Genomic DNA, 20812 nt, shown 5'->3' with positions numbered 1-20812 from the left:
TTATGACTGCGATATTCAGTATCATCCCGGCAAGGCTAATGTAGTGGCAGATGCATTGAGTCGGAAGACACAGACTATGTCGCTTTCATACTTAGCAGTAAGCTCACCACTTGTGCAAGAGGCGATGCTAATGGAAGAGACCCTCTTGTATGAAGGGGCAACCCTAGAGCTTGAACCTCAACCAGAAAACCTTAAATGGTTGACGGCATCCTTATCGGCTCTACAGGTGCATCCGGCAATTAGGCAAGAGGTGATTGTGAAGCAACCTTTGGATCCTGAATTACAGCGGATCAGAGTTAAGGTTCAAGACCAAACAATGAACGACCCAGATTTTACTTTAGCCAGTGATGGGGCATTGATGTTTCGAGACAGATTGTGTGTACCCGATGATTTGGATATACAGGATAAAATCGTGAGAGAAGCACACAGCTCCGAATACTCACTCCACCCGGGAAGTACCAAAATGTACAAAGACCTCAAACAGAGTTACTGGTGGCCAAGCATGAAAGTCACCATAGCTTTGTATGTGGCGACTTGTCTTACCTGCCAGAAGGTGAAAGCTGAGAGGCATTGACCTTATGGTACCCTTCAGCCACTCCCAGTACCAGAATGGAAGTGGGAAAGGATTACAATGGACTTCGTCACCGGACTACCAGGTACACCTAAGGGAATGGATGCGATATGGGTGATTGTGGATCGGCTTACCAAGACTGCTCATTTCATTCCTATCAAGACCAAGTTCTCCATGGCCAAACTAGCACAACTTTACATGGATAACATAGTGCGTTTACATGGAGTGCCAGTGAGCATTGTTTCAGATAGGGACCCAAGGTTCACTTCCAGATTTTGGAAAAGCTTACAGCGTTCCTTGGGATCGCAACTGAACTTGAGTACAGCTTTTCACCCACAGACGGACGGTCAGTCGGAGCGAACCATACAGATATTGGAAGACATGCTCAGGGCGTGTGCAATGGAGATGAGTGGCAGCTGGGAAGAATATATACCTCTTATGGAGTTTGCATATAATAATAGTTACCAAGCTACAATTGGGATGGCTCCATATGAGGCGTTATATGGCAGAAAGTGCAGAACTCCTTTGTATTGGGATGAGGTAGGTGAACGTCGAATGTTAGGACCTGAGATGATCCAGATGACTTGTGACAAAGTCGACGTTATTAGGGAACGGATTAAAGCAGCTCAGTCCCGTCAAAAGAGCTATGCAGACACCCGCAGGAAGGAGATTGAATTTCAGCCAGGAGAAAAGGTATTTCTCAAGATCTCTCCTACTAAAGGTTTGCAAAGGTTTCACAGAAAGGGGAAGTTGAGCCCAAGATACATGGGACCATTTGAGATCTTGTCCCGGGTTGGCTCAGTAGCCTACATGCTTGCTCTGCCACCTTCGCTTGGAAATGTTCACAATGTATTCCATATATCCATGCTGAAGAAGTACGTGCATGATCCATCTCATGTACTACCCGTGGAACCAGGGTACCTAGAAGCTGATATGACCTATACAGAGCAGCCAGCTGAAATTTTGGACCATAAGATGAAAACCCTTCGTAACCGCTCCATTTCCTATGTAAAGGTGCGATGGGCTGATCATTCACTTGAAGAAGCATCTTGGGAGGTAGAAGAAGAAATGCGATCCAAGTACCCTCGTCTTTTTGATCAACCAGGTACGCAATTTCGAGGATGAAATTTTTCAGAAGGGAGGGTAATGTAATATCCCGCTTCTTAAACCCGGTCTGATTTCGCGGTTGAACCGGTTTAACCATGCAGGAACCGAGCCAGAGGATATTAGAGCGGGTTCCTTATGGGCTATGATGGCACGGGTGACCTTAAACACCGGCTGGCCCGACAAGTCCGAGCCAGTGCCAGAAGAGACGGGAGTGCCCAAACCGTGTACGTGCACCTACCATAAGGCTATGTACGGATAGAACAGGTATTATATCCGTATTTTAAGGTTATATACGTATGCTACATTGTATGCTTGGGGTAGGGTTCGAGCCGGGGTCTGAGCCCGGTCAAAATCCCAAGTTTTGACTCTCGGGTGGGTATGTCAGGTGGGTACACCCACCCACCTGAGTGACCCATCCAACACTATTCACTTAATTAGGAATAGTATATAAAGCTTTATGACTTCTTTTCTTTCCATTTATTACCCCCGTACGTTTGGTGAGAAAAGTAAAGAGGAGAGAGAAAAAGAAAGGGAAGAAGAAAGGAAGAGGAAGAAAGGAAGAGGAAGAAAGGAAGGATTTCAGCGGCGCCGAAGCTCGATCTTGCCATTCCGGTGCCGGAAGAGTAATCTTCAACTCGAGATCTACAGTTGGAGGTAAGAAAAGTTGGGTTTTATGAACATTCACCATACCCACGCTTTAAACCCTTGATTCGGGTATGGTTTCTTAAGATCTTGTAGACACCTTTTGAAATGATGAATCTAAGGTTTAATAGATGATTTATGTGTTGATCTTGAAGGATTTGAAGAGATATTGACAAGGTAGAAGGAGCATTGTGAGTTGGAAGTGATTTGGAAGGTTTGAAGTCATTCTTGGGCAAAGAAGGTAAGATGGTTCCCCTCACTTGAATCTAACTTAGATCTAAGCTAGAACCATCCTATAGGACTTTAAAGGTGTGAAGAATGGGTTGAGAAAAGCCCTATTTGGGTCCCCAAGGAATGGAGGAAGTTGAGAAGAAACTGGGGTTTTTCCGCCAAAACCGGTGGGTGCAACCGGCGGGTCCCTACCCGCCTGAGTCACTCACCTGAGAGGACCAGGGGGGTTCTGGCCAAACCGGCGGGTAGGACCGGCGGGTCCTACCGGCGGGTCCATGACCGGCGGGTAGGACTGGTGGGTAGACAACCCACCTGAGTGACCCACCTGAGTGGCCAGAATGTGATTTTTAGGTCCGATCGAGCCCAAATCGGACGTGGGACCTTCTTTCGACGTTCTAAACACGATTTTGACGTCGGATTTCATTAATTTTGATTCTAAAATGGTGAAGTACTAACCCCTCTCAATTATGTTAGGTTCACCAAAGCCTACCCGATTCGCTCCGGATCTCACCCGTACCGAGCGGGAATCCTTGTACGCTACAAGTAAGTGGAGAGAGGACGTTTGGCCTTGTTTCAAGGCATTTGTTTGGCATTCATATAACCATATCTAATCTAGTCATGTCATCATGAATATGCTATATAGAATAGTCATTTCACACATTGATGTGCATTTATGCTATGTTTACTTTTCAAATGCAAATTGAATGAGATGTTATATGTCGAATGTGTACATCATGTTGCATAATGCATTGATAGACTAGATGCCGTGGTCGGCTTGGAAACGAATGCATTGGTGGCCCCTGGTATGGGACACGGAGGCACTATGCAGTCGTACTATTGTCATATAGGAGCATGCGGTATTAGGATTCTCACCATCCCGTGCTACGACCCTTCCCAACAGGGGTTAAGGTGTTGGGTTGCCATTTGGGGGGAAGCAGGGGTCGCGATTTTCGGACACTGTGGCGGTTAGGCATTACGCCCGGCGAGTCATGTAGGACAGTCGGCAACCCCGGTGGTATTTCAAGAGGGCCAATCGTACTGCTTTTAAATTGCTGGAGTCAGCACTGTCATTTAATTTATTTACATTCTGTTGAGAGCCGGTGGACGACATTGTCTTTATTTTTTTCGAGTACTCACGGTGGGCCTTCTCCAACAGCCCTATGGGCGTATCGCGGGAGGGAGTTCGCGGCTCGTACCCGGAGTATACGCGCACTGTGGTTGTAGTAGCACTAAAACCAAAGACTTAGTAATGTTGACTAGGTGTATGTGATTTAAAATGACTTGCATGGCATGTAGTGCATATGATGTGTTGTGATGTGTGGACTGTTGTGTGTGGTCCACCTCTCTACTTACTGAGCTAGTGAGCTCATTCCACGTGTACACCCCTTTTTAGATGATTTTGCAGGTCATGCATCTGAGGAGCAGGGGGTGGGTCCCACAGTCGAGTTTCCTGAGGAGGACTGGTGGACCCCTGAGGAGTTTGAGCACGGCGTAGACTGCGCGTGTGAGAGCTGTGTTGCGGGGCAGCGGTTCTGAGGCCGAGCTGAGCTCCAGCCTTGATACCGATGCCGGGCTGTGTACTCTGATGTTTTTGATGATTTCCTGTATATATTTGATATTCAAACTTGATTCTTTTTGTGTATATATATCATGCCTTCGGGCCCAAATGTATATAATTATGGTATCACCATTTGGGTATCAGGTATATGAGAATTATTTACAGGTAAAAAAACTTAGTCTTCCGCTGATATGATGAATTGATGTTAGTGTGTGTATGCTGTGGTGGAATACAGTATCTGATGATCCTGGCAGGTTGGGTTAACCGGTGTTAACTCGGTCACCGCTCCGGTTCAGGGTGAACGAGGTGTGACAATAGTTGTACTGACAGATCAACCACTGAGGAAGTCACTTCATAGCCCTAGCATAGCAAGACGGATGGTGAGCTGGGTTGTTGAGTTAAGTGAGCATAACATTGAATTCCAACCAAGAAGTACAATCAAGGGCCAGGCACTGGCTGATTTCTTGGTAGAATGTACACAGACTGAAGAAGAGACAGCGACAGAGGCCGTCGAGCCGAACAGAAAGTGAAAATTCTTTGTTGATGGATCCAGCGGCACAACAAGGAGCAGCGCAGCACTAGTGCTGCAGAGCCCGGAGGAATTCGTGATACAGTACGTCCTCATATTCGTATTCTCCGCGACAAACAATGAAGCAGAATATAAAGCCCTGATAGCGGGAATCAAACTGACAAAGGCTGTAATGGCAGATGACCTGGTCGCACATAGTGACTCACAACTGATCGTGAACCAAGTCAATGGGCAATATGAGGCCAAAGAAGAGAGAATGGTCAAATATCTGAAAGAAGCTCGTCGTCTTATCACTGGCTTCACCACGTTCGCAATGGTATAAGTCCTGTGAGAAGAAAATACAGTAACAGATGCCCTCTCCAAACTAGCTACAGCGGAACTCAGTGACTGCGCAAGCTTGGTATACTTTGAAGTACTGGAAAAACCTACCTATGAGCAAGAAGTGATGCGCAACAATGTGCAGTCAGTCGAGCTAAGCTAGATGGGCCCCATTACAGACTATCTGCAGGACGAACATCTCCCAGGAGATCAGACAGAAGCAAGAGCAATTAAAAGGAGAGCAGCCAACTACACCCTCCAAGGAGGAGTACTGTACAAAAGGATAGTATTTTGGCCGTTGCTGAGGTGCCTCCCACCGAGCTGAGCTGAAGAGACACTCCCGGAGGTCCATGAAGGAATTTACAGAGGACACATGGGATGAAGGGCACTGGCCTACAAGGTATTGCGTTAAGGATTCTACTTGTAAAAAATGCAACAAGATGCAATGAAGTTCATCCAGCGATGCTTTAAGTGTCAAGTACACGCCCCAATACCGTACGTCCGGACTACAGAACTTAGCTCTATAATTTGCCCGATCCTATTCGCGATGTGGGAAATGGATATCCTAGGACAGTTCAAGAAAGGCAAGGGCGGTGTCCAGTTCTTGATTGTTGCTATTGATTACTTCACTAAGTGGGTTGAAGCACATCCCCTGGCAAAAATCACTGAGCAGGAGGTAGAAAAATTCGTAAGGGATGACGTCATATACCACTACAGTGTCCTAAAAGTACTGGTCATAGACAATGGGCAACAATTCGACAATCAAAAATTCAAGCTATTCTGTAGTAACTTTAACATTGATTTCTAAAACACTACAGTAGCACACCCACAGTCAAATGGCCAGGTAGATAAGGGCAACCGCATACTTCTGGATGGAATAAAGAAGAGGCTGGACCAAGAGAAGAAGAACTAGGCCGACCAGCTACCCAGTGTACTTTGGGCATATCGTACCTCAGCTTGGACCCCTACAAAGGAAACACCATTCTGATTGGCATACGGGATTGAAGCCTTAACCCCTGCAGAGGTGACCCAAGCTTCGTTTCGATCGACAGCGTTTGAAGCATCACAAAACAAGGCAGGGCTCCAAGCAAACATCGACTTCATAGACAAAGTTTGAGAAGAAGCTCTAGTGCGAAATGAAACCTATAAGCAAAAAGTGCGACAGTATCACAATCAAAAGGTTCGACCATGAGGATTTATAGTAGGTGACTTGGTCCTTAGAAAAGCAGCTGGAGCAGACCAAAGAAGCGAAGGCAAGTTAAGCATGAACTGGAAAGGCCCTTACATAGTCTCCAAAGTGGTTCATCCCAGTACTTACCATTTGCAGACTCAGGGGGGTACAACTATACTAAGAGCATGGAATGTGGAAAATCTTAAAAAATTTTACCAACAGATCACATTGAAGTCTTGCACGACCGGACATTGGTCTTATAGATTTTATATTCTCAGCACCTTAGTTTTTATATTTCAATTAATCAATTTCATTCATGGAGCGGATTAGACTCTATTTCGAAGCAATGTATTTGTCACAAGTGCATGCCACATATCAATAAACAAAGAAGCTTCTCTTAAATATCCAGCTCGTCTAAGACCGAGCCTTAGCTCGGCACTACCAAGACCAAACCCAAGTTTGACACCACAAGACCTTAACATCTAAGGCATTAAGACTGAGCCTTAGCTCGGCACTCCAAGATCGAATCCAAGTTTGGCACCATAAGACCTTAACATCTAAGGCATTAAGACAGAGCTTTAGCTTGGCAACATCTAAGACTGAGCCCCAGTTTGGCACTACCAAGACCAATCCCAGGTTTGGCACCATAAGACCTTAACATCGAAGGCATTAAGATCGAGCTTCAGCTTGGCAACGTCTAAGACCGAGCCCCCAGCTCGGCACTACCAAGACCAAACCCAGGTTTGGCACCATAAGACCGAGCCTCAGCTCAGCACTTTCAAGACCAAACCCAGGTTTGGCACCACAAGACCTTAACATCTAAGGCATAAAAACTGAGCTTCAGCTCGACAACGTCTAAGATCGAGCCCCAGCTCGGCACTACCAAGACCAAACCCAGGTTTGGCACCATAAGACCTTAACATCGAAAGCATTAAGACCGAGCTTCAGCTCGGCAACGTCTAAGATCGAGCCCCAGCTTGGCACTACCAAGACCGAGCCTAGGTTTGACACTACAAGACCTTAACATCTAAGGTATTAAGAGTGAGCTTCAGCTCAGTAACGTCTAAGACTGAGCCCCAGTTTGGCACTACCAAGACCAAACCCAGGTTTGGCACCACAAGACCTTAACATCTAAGGCATTAAGATTGAGCTTCAGCTCGACAACGTCTAAGACCGAGCCCCAGCTAGGTACTAATAAGACTAAAATCAGGTTTGGCACCACAAGACATCTAAGGCATTAAGACCGAGCTTCAACTAGGCAAAGTCTAGAACTAAACTCCAGCTCGGCACTACCAAGACCAAACCGCAGTTTGGCATCTCAAGATCTCAACATAAGGCATTAAGACCGAGTGTCTGCACGGTGTCATTATAGTTCAAGTCTAGGTATAACACTTCAAAAGATTAAGATGCATAAGATAGATCCAAGCTCAACTAGATAATGAAACTACATTTACAGGGAATGAAAGAGGCACAATGAATGAAGAAAAAATATTTTTCATTAATAACAGAGGGAAAAAAACCCTCAAAATTACACTACTCCTCAAGGAGACATTTACATAGAAAAAAAGAAAAAGAAAATTACATCACTCCCGAAGTAAGGAGAAAGAGAAGGAAAAGGGGAAGATAACATCAGGATTGTGGAGATTGGGCAGCCAACTCAAGAAGGAGCAAGAGGGTTCATTTGACTGCTTTTGGGTCGGCTTGAGTCACCTCTTCACCAACCTCGGCTTGATCAACGAGCTACACTGAAGGAGCTGGGACAGGAGTGCGCTGCTTATAGTCTGACAGATCATAGTCTGGCGTCTTACCTAGGACGAACTGAATGGCATCTTTCAAGCCGGCCTGAAATGAAGTGACGTTGACGTCATCTAACCATTTTTGACCAACTTCGGAGTTCAGCCACCTCTCAGAAGCAGCCTCATCGTTCAACGTCAGCTCGGCCTGAAGCTTCCTTTTCAGCTCGATAATTCGAGTTGTAAGTTCACCTCTTTCTTTCTGTTGTCCTCTTGAGCCTCGGCCAGCTCGCTCTGGAGCGCGTCCTTCTCCTTGACCAAGTTGTTGCCAGTCCTGAGCTGTTTAGCAACTTCACACTCTAGCTCGTCAGCTCTTTCCTCGTTATCTCTCGCCCTTTGTTCCTCAGAACAAACCCTTTTCTTCTCATTCTCCAGCTGACCCGTAGCTATTTGGAGATCTCCACAAAGACGCTTCACCTCTTCCTCCGCTCTAACACCACCAACGGCCATACTCTCTAATCATTGAGCAGCCTCAACCTCAAAAGCAAAACTCTGCAAGGACCCAACAGAAGGGTCAGTACTCGAAACATTAAGGTGAACACGGAAGAGAGAAAAGCTTAGAATACTTACTTCGCCCATCCGTATATAGATCTGATCCGTTAAGTCAATATCAGAAAACTTCTTCATGCGGGTAATGTCCCTCTTGGGATGGCTCCGACAGCACCAGACCCTAGCAGTGTTGGAGTCCAGCACGGTGCCATTCTCCATCAGGTCTGCCCAGGGATCCACTTGTTGCTTCCCCATCCAAGCCACCTTGGGAGGGTTGCTATGCTGCACATCATCCATGGGTGAACGCCTCCTCTTCTGGCCATCTGGGTCGACTGTAGCTCGGTCTCGTGTGTCGGTCTACCCTGACACCTTTTCTCCTGAGCCCACTGGCTCCTTGCCCTTGAGAGAGCCCAGAGTCCTGTGCTGAGCTAAGTACTGGAGGGGCAGGGGCATCTCTTTCCTGGGCTTGCCCCCAATAGTGATTGGCGAGGCCTTGTTACCAGCACCAGTGAGAGGGGCGGCCTTCGTGCCAAGGCTTGGGCTCATCAAGACCTTACCCTTGTTGGCAGTCTTCTTGGCGGCCTGCTCGGCCGCTTCCTTCTTCCTCGCCACTGTAAAATAAAGATAAGCCGAACTGAATTAGTATGAAGACCAAGATAAATTAGTATGAGAACCGAGCTGATTTAGTATGAACCAGACTCAATCGAACTCTCACCATGGACTTTCCTCAGCTCCCACTCTCAGAGGAAGTCTTCATCCTGTAACATCCACAGCCTCCCCACCCAAACACATTTGATATGTTTGGAGGTCGGCCGGGGAGAGCTTAGGAGCTCGATTTACCACTGAGGGTGTGGGCCTCACCCAACTGCTCTTAAAGGCGTTCCCCTCCATTGCTACGTAGAAGTACCTCTCCTTCCACTTCTTCACTGAGGGCATGTTGATAAACATCTTCAGATCATTGTAGGGACCGTCTCTGTCCCTCTTGGTGAAGTGGTACCACCCTGAGGTGTGCTTCTTCACCAAGAACATCTTATGGAAGATGTCTAACATCGCAGCTCGGCCCAGCTTCCAGACGAACACCTCAAAGCCAAGAATAGTGCGCAGGAGTTCGGTGTAAGTTGGCTTGGGGTGAGACACCAGTACTCCAAGACCGAGCTGACCAGCTCAGGCATAGAGATACTAAGGCTACTCTGGAAGGCAACATCGTAGAAGGCCACCTCGTCCCCAAAGGCGTCTACACGTTCGTCTTTATCTAGGACGCACATCACCACATAATCGGGGATGCCATACCAACCCCGAATCGAGTCTAGAACCTTGGGTGTAAGGATGCTTGGGGTGTTGACTGCGGTTTTCTTCTCTCCAGAGGATGAAGCAGAGCCTTATCCCTCAGACTCTGCTAGGCCAGCCTCAGGGACTTCAGCTCCTGATGGACCCTCCATAGAAGTGCTCACTGTCAGGGCACTGGGGGGCTAAGTTGGGGTGATCGAGCTAAGATCACCCTTGGTCGAGATGGTCTTAGGTGAGACCACCTCCACAGACTCAGTACCCGAGCTACTGCCCGAGCTCGAGTTGCTTCCCGAGCTTGAGCTGCCACCAGAACCTGAGCTACCGTCAGAGCTTGGACCGCTAGAAGTATAGTCACTGGAGGATGAAGGATCGAAAATTGGACACTATGGGTGGTTTTCCCCAGGCCTCACAGCCATCAAGGGGGTCTGGCTGGGCAAGTCAAGGTCACACAAGGATGCCATATCGGGATCACCAGGACTAACGCTAGGAAACACAGAGGGCAGAGCAAAAGAAGAACGACGAGTCACAACCATAGTGCGATCTTACTTACTGGTTGTAGGACAAGCTTGAAAGCGACGCGCTGTAGAAGATGAGCTAATGAGGATGAGCTGGTATGAGAAGGTTGGAAGGTTGGTAGTCTTCGAGACGTCGGGCTGCTCTGAGACTCTATAGATGTCCGCACTGAGGCTAGGAGCGAGCTGAACTAACTTTAACACTAGAACAAATGTGAAGTCTTCTGGAAAAAAATGTGCCTTATTTATAGGTGAAGGTGGTGGAGAATGGACAGTTGGATCTGGCTGAGATCAACGGTGAACCAAAGCAGCCTCTTCTCCTACCCGAGGTGAAGTTATGGCACTATGACACATAGTAGAACCAACGCATTTCACGCTGAACGAACAGCGTACGATCGTAAAAGTCAACATTATTTAATGCTCTAGCTGTCCGAACCGAACTGCTAGAGCGGGGGCTGGTGATGAGGGTAAATTTCTCTGACCACAGCACGGTCAAGGAGCATTTGAACTAATGCTACACTGCCACTTCGACATCTCATCAGGCTGTACTGCCACCTCAGCATCTCATCAGGCCGAGTTGCCACCTCGGTCTCTTATCAGTTCGAGCTACCACCTCGGCCCCTCATCAGGCCGAGCTGCCACCTCGGCATCCCATCAAGCCGTGCTGCAACTTCGACATCTCATCAGGACATGCTGCCACCTCAGCATCTCATTAGGCCGAGCTGCCACCTTGACCCCTCATCAATTTGAGCTACCACCTCGGCCCCTCATCAATCTGAGTTGCCACCTCGGTATCTCATTAGGCCGTGCTGCCACTTCGGCCTCTCCTCTGGCTGAGCTTCCACCTCAGCCTAGCATCATAAGACATGACTCCCAGAAACGTGCTCTCATCCACTCATACATTCAAGGAACATAATCCTTGATCACAATGACAGGACTCTATCCACTACACGTCATCAGAGGCATTTACTCCTCTCACAACCCACACCTCCGAAATAAGAGAGGAATATTCTCGAAAGATGCCCCAGAATCTGAAATATTCCTGGAACCACAGAGCCATTCTCCTTAAGGACTCCACGGACTTCCCCTTTTCTCCACTCCATCAGTAACCTATAAATACCAAGGTAAGCCTCCATTGTGAGGATTGATCACTTCTTTTGACTGGAAAACTCTCTTGAGTATCTACTATGGAAAGATCTAACTTAGGCATCGGAGAGTCCCCTATCAGGTCAACCAGGCTCTCCCCTGTCTTCTCTTCTGTGCAAATCGGCTGGAGCATCAAGAGCAGCAAGGAAGATCGGTTAGTCAATTTTTACCACATTAGTATCCATTTTTTGTTGACAGCTAAGACTCACCACAATCTGTTTTTATTTCTCCCTACCCTTCCCACAATTACTGCCATATGGCAAATTTGATGTGGTAGATGTGTGGGGTTGGAAATTTGTGGACAGATAAACTTCAAAGTCCCTATGCCGTCTGATTGCCTCAAGTAAGCGGCATGCACTAATGGGCGGGTGGGACAGGATTACCATGGCATCATTTCACAAGGTGAGGGGGAAAGGCAGACACAAGGCTGGGAAGCCAAGATCTGACTCCTCTTCGTAGAGGCCATCGGTCATTGCCTATAGAGTGCTCATAAAGGCATGCGCGGTTGAAACTTGTCCATCGAAGATCCAACGGTTCAAATTTACTTAAAAAACCACCCATGAGAAGCAATGAGATCCATACTCATCTGTGTATTCGGATTTCACCTCTCCCTAAAATGCAGAGAACAAAGGGGACTCTTAGCAAGAGAAAAATTCAAGAGAAGGGAGGGAAATTCATGCCAATTTTCGAGGGTTTGTAGCCACAGTTTTGTAAAACTTTGATGAGTGTTGCGCATATGGTTGTAGTTTGTATAAACCACGGCCTTAGAGCCTCTTTAGCTGCGGTCCTCGACAACCGTGGCCGTAAGCCCCGCTCAACTATGGTATTGGAGCGCTTTTATTGTAGTGCAATAATGAAAGAAAATATAGCTTAAAGGAATTCAAGGATTTCTACATTAAGTGTGGAAATTAGAGACAGTATATGGTTACTAGAAATTCACAACAAAACGGAGAGCCTGAGCTCATGAGCTATATGTTTATGGATCATGCTAGACGCATGCCGAGTTAACAAGGAAGCGAGCTCGATGGCATCGGGAACAGTACTATTTAAATCATTTTTAGTGCAAGTATTACTTGCTAAGAAACAAAGACGATGCCTTTCTTACCTCACCTGCCTCCTCATCCTTCCCCCTCATTCATTCCATTTTATTCTTAAAGTGGGAGGCCATATCCTTTTCTCAAACTGATGTTACAAGTCTTCTATGTACGCGATTCCTTTCTTCTCTCTCTCTCTCTCAACACCAACCCCCCCCCCCTTTTTTTCCCACGGCTCCCTTTTCTATACATCTCAATTTATGGACTGCGATCGACCTCTTGTTCGGGTATTGATTTACTAACTCAAGTATCCATGGCCGCATCTATAGCTGCTGGACAAGAAATGGCCGTCGAGGCAAATTCTTTGGAGTATACTCCAACGTGGGTGGTGGCTGCGGTATGCACAGTCATCGTTTTCATCTCTCTTTGCGCCGAGCGCCTACTCCACCGCCTCGGGAAGGTACCAAATTCATCACATGCATCCTGCATTCCTACCCACATGAGTTAGCAATATTGAGTTCAGTTTTTCTGTATGTACATTCACCTTCTCATACATGTATACATGTTAGAGACTAACACATGTCCCTTCTGCTCCCATAAATACCTTTCTTTCTCCCTGTAAGTAAATAACAGTAAGTGTTGGCCTCGGACACACGACATGCCTACGTGCAAAGGATCCATTATCAGCAATATTGGCTCATCCTTGAGGCAACGCCTTATTGTTTAATCCCCTCACTTTCCTACGACCAATCACTCGCTGCCATCTGCTAGCTGTTACGATCCCATATCAGCTTATGGGGGCTGATCCTACATCGGTTTCCTATGGGAATTGATGTTGGGTGATATGGTCTTGAGTCCCTCACCTTGTAAGCCAGTTTATGGGGTTGAGTTCTTACACAGAGAGAGTCTCGAAATTCTTTCAATCGATGCCTCTTGGCAACTCAGCCCCTAGAAAGGATCCAGACCATAGTTAGTAAGTTCAGGGATGGAAATAATATGGGAACAAATACGTACGGTAATAATACGTTTCAAAAAATTCGGTGCAATAAAAAATGTACGGCAATGATATGTGTTTATGGACACTAAAATCCAATTTGATTTTCCAATTTGAAATCATTTCCCATTTTTCTGAATTTTCACATTTAATATTAATTAAATTTAACCCTCAAAAAGGGTGTGGTAGAAAGAACTAAGAGGAGGAGAATCAAACCTCGTCTCATCTTGTAACTTTTACATGTTCTATGCTTCTTCTTGGTACGAAAACAATGTTCAAGAAGATGGAAAATAAGTGTTTGCAATCGTTCATCCCAGAGATGCGCTTAGATTGAAATTTCATGGGGGTACAATCTAAGACCTGTTATGGATCAATTTTAAGGCTCAAGAACCTTCTCCCTTCAACTCCTTTGATTTCTCAGATGCAGTATTGCAAGAACAGAGGGAGAAGAACACCCGTGTCATTTCCCTCTTTCTAATTCTTCACATTGTCAAGTTGTAACTATGTTTGTAAATAATTGTTGGTCCAATTCAAATGGCGATTGTATGCTAAATTTCCTAGAAAGGTTTTCATTTCAACCTCTTTTGGAGAATCCCACCCTTGGTCATCTTTGTCCATGTGAATCATCTCTTTTGAATCTTTCTTGCTTCTTGTTAAAAATTATTTGCAAATTCAATCACCATCGATTGGATTTTCAACTACCAATGGGAAGAGAAACGGAGAAAATGAAGGGTTGATTGAGTTTTCAATAATCAATGGGAAGAGAAATGGAAAAGTGAATGAGAGCAAGGGATATTGATGTTTTACCTATCGCCCTTAGTCGTTGACCGCCGAGAACGGAGATGGAGGAGAAGGGGTCACTGGGGCAAGGGTTCCTCCTTTTTTTCTGTTTACGTTAATGAAGGAAGAAGAAGGGTTATAGTTTCGATCGATTAGGGTTCTTGATAGAAGACAAAGGTTGGGAATCGGGATTTGGCCCATTTGGGTTAATATCATTTTTTTTAACCCAAAAGTTTTATTGAGTATGCAACATATTATACGAATATTATTCGTGTATGATACGGTTTTTTTGGATTATTTCACCAAATTACAAAATTTTGAATTAAACGTTCGGATGCGCATATTATACGCATATAATACGTGTATTTTACTAACTATGATCCAGACGCACTGTTTTGAGGTTTTTTGTTTATTTTTTATTTTTATTTTTTTGTGACACTAACTTCAGGTTTTGAGGTTCCTTACCTGATGAATGTTTCCTGTTAATGGTGCGATTCGTGACTTTCAGTGCTTGAAGCACAAACAACAGGATGCGCTATTTGAGGCCTTACAAAAGCTAAAAGAAGGTTTGAACTGAAGTCATAGCTTTTTTTTCTTTTTCTTTTTTGCATTTTCCATTTTTTATTTTCTTGCTGATGATAGTCCTATTTATTATTAAACTTCATTTTCATCCAAATCCCCTTGAGTTTGTAAAGTCAAATAAAAATTACATATAAAAATTAGGATTACTAAATATGAGAAGAAATTTAAAATAAAGAAAAAAGAAAATTACCCGATCATGTGGCCCATGTGTCCAAACATAAGGGTGCATGAAATTACTACTCCACCCTTTGTGAAATAAAAAATTTCATTCATATTGATGCCCGTTGCAAGGCCATGTGACCAAGCGACGATCTCTTGCCCTTAAAATAATTTGGGAAAATGAATGTTCCCTGGTTGTATAGCACCTATGCCCAAACACAGAGGGCGGCAAAATGATGCACATACCCTATAAAACCCAAAAAGTCCACCTCTTCTTTATGCCCATGTGTGCCTCTCATTGGCCCGGTGCAGACATAGCTGCCACTGACCAAGTGACGTTCTTTTCACCAAATAATTTATGGGAAAACTTTATCTATTTAGCACTCATTACACCCCGACACAGCTGGCTGCCCTTGCGCTGGAAATTTTCATTCTCAGATGGGTGGCAGGGTTCCCTCGTCAATAAATTTTTTTTTTTTTTAGGGTTTGAATTTTTTTCATTTCCCTTCCCTATGATTTCTCTTGCAATCAAATGGAAGTGTGGAACTAAAGAAGAATCCAGATCAGTTTCTCCCAGGAGAACCTTCTCCTACAATTCTATGATCGACACTTGGATTCCATTAAAGTCAGAGTCTAATGCATTAAAAAGAACAACTTAATGGAATTCAAGTGTCCATCACAGGCCTGACGAGAACGTTCACGTAGGAGGACCTGATCCGGACTCGCTAAAGAATCAGGTCCATGGCAAATAGCATTTTTTCATTTCTATAACTAAAATCCAGTTGTCATCTGGTTTTCTAATAACCTTCGTTAATCGAGGATGCCGCAATGTGTGATTGCAGAGTTGATGCTTCTGGGGTTCATTTCCCTGCTATTAACCGTCTTTCAAGGTCTGATCAGCAACATATGTATCTCAAGAAATTTTGCATCTAACATGCTTCCATGCAAGGAAAATCGTCTTTTTTCTCTTGGGGCCAAGCCGAAGGGGAGGAGGCTTTTAGCCGAAGCTTCTAATTCTGTACAGTGTGCAAAGGTATTTATCTTCAACTTGGTGTAAACTTCGCATTAGTTCTTACAGGTACACAGAATCAAAGTCATTAGCACCAGATGAAGTGAACACCCTGTAACAACCACGTTCTTAACCCCGGGAAAAAAAAATCCAACAGAGTTAGAAAACAAAACAATGATCACTACCCAACTTTTCCAGACGTGTACTTAATTGGTGCATGAAACTGGCGAAGTTCTAAGCTCCCAGTGGTTCTCTCATACATGAAGCGTGATTTCAATTAATAGAAAACATATCAAAATCATTGATCAGTCATCTAGCAATGCGTGCCACAGAATAAAAAAATCAGTGGCAAGAAAGAAGTATACGAGGGGAGCTGGGTAATATATTGGATACTGTTGAGCAATTGAGATTTCATTGAACCAACAATCAGGGGTAAGTGATAATTCTAATTTCTTGGATTGTCTCATCCTTGTCTCAGGGAAAAGTTCAATTATTATCGCTTGAAGCATTACATCAACTGCATATTTTCATCTTTGTACTGGCAGTTGTGCATGTAATATTTTGTGCCACTACTATGGTTCTTGGAGGGGCAAAGGTAATTTCTGCACAAAATTCTAATGTCCGGTCTTATTGTAAACAAAGCTTGAAATAGTTTTCCACTTGCTGCAAAATCAGAAATCCTTCGGCCATCCCTAAAAGTAGATCATCTGAGATATGCTGAGGTCATTTACGTTTCTTCACACTTTTCATGACCTTGAAAAAAAAACTTGTCAAGATTCATTTTTAACTGCATGTTAGTTCAAATTAAATGAGAGAAATTGTGGATGCCATCTGTTAAATATTGTTTCACATCTAGATATGGGTTTTTTCACATACTTATTCACCAGTATAGGAAGCATCATCATAGTCACATGCATCTTAACTAAAATATAATCTCTGTATACAACATAGATACGCCAATGGAAGCACTGGGAGGATTCAATTAGGCACGAGACTGGGAAGCAAAGACAGGGTAATGGGTACATATATTTCACTAGCAATCAAGGACTAAATTTGGTTCTTCTAAGTTGACAAGAGATAAATCTATGTGCAGTCTCCACAACGTTGAACCCTGGACATGGTCACCATAATCTTGACTTTGTCAAACAGCGTGCCATGGGATTTTGGAGAAAGTCAGCTGTTGTTGGCTGGATTGTAAGTTTTGTATGCCCATCTGCATTGTTTTATATTTCTGCAGTCGCTGAACTAGTTGCAATCGTTAAGTCTATGCAAATCTGTCACTAGCATCATGTGGAACACCTAGTAAACAATGCTCATATATCTGTTTGTCATAAACCAAAATCTGTATTAGATAACTCTGATCCTATCAAAGGAGAACTGGAACTGGAAAAAAAAAAAGGCATTGAATACAAGTCTTGATCGGTTTTCTGCTCCCCAAACATATTTTTTGTGAAATCTAGGGATGAATCTTTAGATATCTAATGTTCTAAGATTCATTCTCATTTTGAGGGGCTACTTCTACCTTCTTAGACACTGATTTTTCACTCTCAACCCCCCAATCTAACGGTTTTAGAAATCGCTTCGCCTCCCTTGTCCCTTACCCTTCTTCTATTTCATCGGAGATTGTACCTGAACCCTGTAACTTATTACTGTTTTTCGAAAACTCCAATTCATTCTCTTCTCCCCAGAAGATAAAATATTTACTTATTCTGCTAATGCTAATAGCTTTTTCAACTTGTTCCTCTGATATTCCTTGACTGTTCCAGTACTACTTGGCAAGCATACTGTTGTAAAACAATGGATTATGAATGATGCAACAAATAACATAAGTGAAAGAAGAATGAAGTAAACAGCAAGCAGTAGCAGCATATTAAAGTGTACTGTGGGATAATGCTGAGCAGTTGAGTTGTAATTAGTTTGTTATTTCCATTTTAGTTATTTCCTTCTTAGACTTTCGTCTCTTAGTAGGTTTCCTACTAAGATTTGGTTACTAAAGTAATATAACGAAGGGGCTAGTCCACGAAAGAGCTATTCCATTCTATCATGTTCTGGCTCTCTCTCTCCACCTTCTCCGTCTCTAACATCCCCATTGTTCTTCTCTTCGTCTTCTTCTTTCTCTTTCGTTGTTGCTGGTTTACAGTTCAGTGTACTGTCGCATGGTATCAGAGGATTGTTAACCAGTTCCTACCTTTTTTTCATCTATTTTGATAGTCCTTTGAGCTGCCATATCTGATATATGGTACTTTAGTTTGAAATTCCATGAAAATAAACCAAGGTTCCCCCTACCTATATTGCTCATTGTGTCTCTTTGCTTGGAGCACCAAGGCCTCACTGTTATCAAATATATAAAGATGGATTTACCTCTTTATGTTCCCTTCATCAGGTGTGATTTTTCCTCCAACTATTTATAGTTTCTCTAAGCCTAGGGAACCCTTTTGTTTTTGCAGTTTCTCAGCAGAATTTGTTTCTGAAATTACTTCTGATCTGTAAATCAGATTGGCTTAATATCTTATGGCATTGAAGCCCTCTTTAGGTCCTTCGACCCAAGTGTGGGGCTGATCCAAGTCCCTGCTGTGAAGTAATTCCAAATCTCCTCGAGGCTGGTGGTACTCTGTTTTTAGAACTATCCTTGCAGCATCAATATCTGCCAGTTTTGGAGATCTATTATTCAGAACTCCACAATATTTTAGGGCATTGTTCCCCTTATTATTAAGGTTCGTCGACCTTAATATGGGGTCCATCTGATTCCCCGGTTCTATTGTTATTAAAAATCACCCAAAATGGGTGGTTCACGATCAGATTTGCCTTTATTGTTTTCTGGCTGCTAGAACTACATTATGTCAGTGTCCCATTGTGGTTTGCATCCCTGATTACTCCACTATATACCTCCTCCAAGCTTATAGACTAATACCAGATTGTCTACATTAAGGTTGGTGAAGAGTTCTTTGCGGGACAGAATTGTTCTTCGTGGTGGTTTATTTTGCTGCTCCAATGTCCTTTGTTATCTGGTGATCCAATCGGTATCCCACTATTGGTTGCATCAAATTACTTACTTGAGGCACAAACTATGCAAGTTTATATTACTGCCTAGCAGAAAATGGACTTTTGACTAAGCCAACACCTGATACTAAGTATCCGGAATGGATGGCAATTGGCAAATACTACCACAAACAAGTGAAGGAAACTTTAAAGGGTAAAAACTCAAATCAGGTAATGTATAAAGTTTACACAACAAACTCAGTAATGTAAGGTAGATTACAAAGGTAATCAACCCCACATATAACTCACAATGGGCTCTGAACAATAAACAATCAATGGACCCAAATGTAGACAAATGTAGAAACAAGAGAACAAAACATAGATTAGAGCAGAAAATGAGTAACCTGTATCTCTCAATTCAGAGCTCAGATGAGCCTGAAATTAGAAGAAGGGAGGCCCTATAGGGGTGAACAAACCATTAAAATTTTGTTAAGTTCTGCCGGCTGTTTTGTGAAGTCTGAATCTTCTTGAATTAGGGTTAGAAAAAGGAAAGTTTTAGAGAGAAACTTTGATGCAGCAGCTGCAGACCAAGGTAGGCCTTTGTGAACTGATTCTAACTGAGACGAGATTCCAAATATGGTGTAATGAAACGTCTTGGAAGAACTCAACCCCATAAGCTGAAATGGGATCGTAACATACCACCACGCTTCCGAACCCAACGTCCACGATGGCCCACTCTGGATCAAGTAGCCCTTTCTAAGCAGCTCTCACTCTACTCCATGGTTTCTTCCTAGCGGCTGTCACTCTAGCACCAGGTTGCCCCTTCGGCGCGCGGGTTGGGCCGAAGATAGACTGCTCTGATACCACTGATACGGTCCTGGAAGAACTCAACCCCATAAACCGGCTTACAAGGTGAGGGGACCTAAGAGCATATCAACCCACATAAATTCCCAAAAGAAATCGATGTGGGATCAGCCCCTATAAGCTGATATGGGATCGTAACATATAAGGTCACCCCTAGGATGATGAACAAACCCTCCAAATCTTGCAGTGAACATGCTTCAAGTGAGTGAGAAATCAGACCTCGAAATTCTTCTCAAAAAACACTGGAAACTGAGATCAATAGGAGGTGTTATCTCTCAATCAACAGATTTTAGGAGTCTTCAAACGATCTCTATAGTGATTAAACATTATTATCAATCCACTAAAATAGAAGAACAATAAAGGGAATCAATGGAGGTAGTTGTGGGTGGGGTAGGCTTTCTCAGCCTTAGGCCTCTCCCCCGTAGCTATCTCAGCTGTTGAACAAGAATCTCTCATAGATTTTAATGGCTTAGCAAGCAGCAAATTTAATTCATTCATCATAGTGTCAATTATGATCGATGGAGGCCTTTAAATAGGCTGTCAAATTCCTTTTGCTGGAAGGATCCACAGAATAGAAACAAACAAACAAAGGAAACTGATGCAGGAGTGCTTCGATGGATCGACCCAAACCCGCTCCAGAGCCCAGACCAAGAACCAAATCCAATTTGGAATCAAAATTACAGATTTGGGTTCAAGGCTATTAGAATCTTTTAGGATTTTATTTGAGAATATTTATAATCTTTTATTTTAGGTAGTTTCCAGATAGGTAAAGACTTACCAATTTCAATCTTACTTTCTTTCTAATTCTATTAGTCTAGGTTTTAGGAGATTTTATTTCTATTTGAGTCTTACACTTCAATTAGGAATCTTTAATTTTAGTTTAGTATAAATTAAGATTGTAACCCAAGTTATGAGAATATTGAATGAGTGAATGAAAGAAGACAGCATTGTTGCGTAAGAACACTTCTCACCCCCATCGTGAAGCTTTTTCTCCCCCCCATCGTGAATGGTATATTCTCTTCTCCTTCTCTTTCGGCAATAAGTTAACTTCTCTCTC

At 43.8% G+C, this 20812-nt stretch overlaps 1 protein-coding gene and 1 long non-coding RNA gene across 5 annotated transcripts in view; one reads left to right on the top strand and one right to left on the bottom strand.

The window, feature by feature from the left end:
* Window positions 1-12620: 12620 nt before the first annotated feature.
* LOC122087533 (MLO-like protein 13) overlaps window positions 12621-20812 on the top strand; it is an 11855-nt gene continuing 3663 nt past the window's right edge. For 2 of the 4 annotated variants that reach the window (XM_042656693.1, XM_042656692.1), the window contains exons 1-6: window positions 12621-12848; window positions 14671-14728; window positions 15746-15936; window positions 16391-16507; window positions 16864-16924; window positions 17006-17106. In XM_042656693.1, the coding sequence (XP_042512627.1) occupies window positions 12702-12848; window positions 14671-14728; window positions 15746-15936; window positions 16391-16507; window positions 16864-16924; window positions 17006-17106 (675 nt within the window). In that variant the 5' untranslated portion in view covers window positions 12621-12701. Of the gene's footprint in view, window positions 12849-14670; window positions 14729-15602; window positions 15641-15745; window positions 15937-16390; window positions 16508-16863; window positions 16925-17005; window positions 17107-20812 lie in introns of those variants that run through there. The other 2 variants (XM_042656694.1, XM_042656695.1) reach the window with 2 other exon arrangements.
* Window positions 16512-20812, bottom strand: part of LOC122087534 — a 9432-nt gene continuing 5131 nt past the window's right edge. Inside the window, exon 2 of the long non-coding RNA XR_006142763.1 lies at window positions 16512-16665. This is a non-coding gene — a long non-coding RNA (uncharacterized LOC122087534). The remainder of the gene's footprint in view (window positions 16666-20812) is intronic.

Source organism: Macadamia integrifolia, chromosome 8 (genome assembly GCF_013358625.1).
Source record: "Macadamia integrifolia cultivar HAES 741 chromosome 8, SCU_Mint_v3, whole genome shotgun sequence".
NCBI lineage: Eukaryota > Viridiplantae > Streptophyta > Magnoliopsida > Proteales > Proteaceae > Macadamia > Macadamia integrifolia.
Note: the sequence above shows the minus strand (reverse complement) of the source record. Positions and strands in the feature narration are given on the sequence as shown.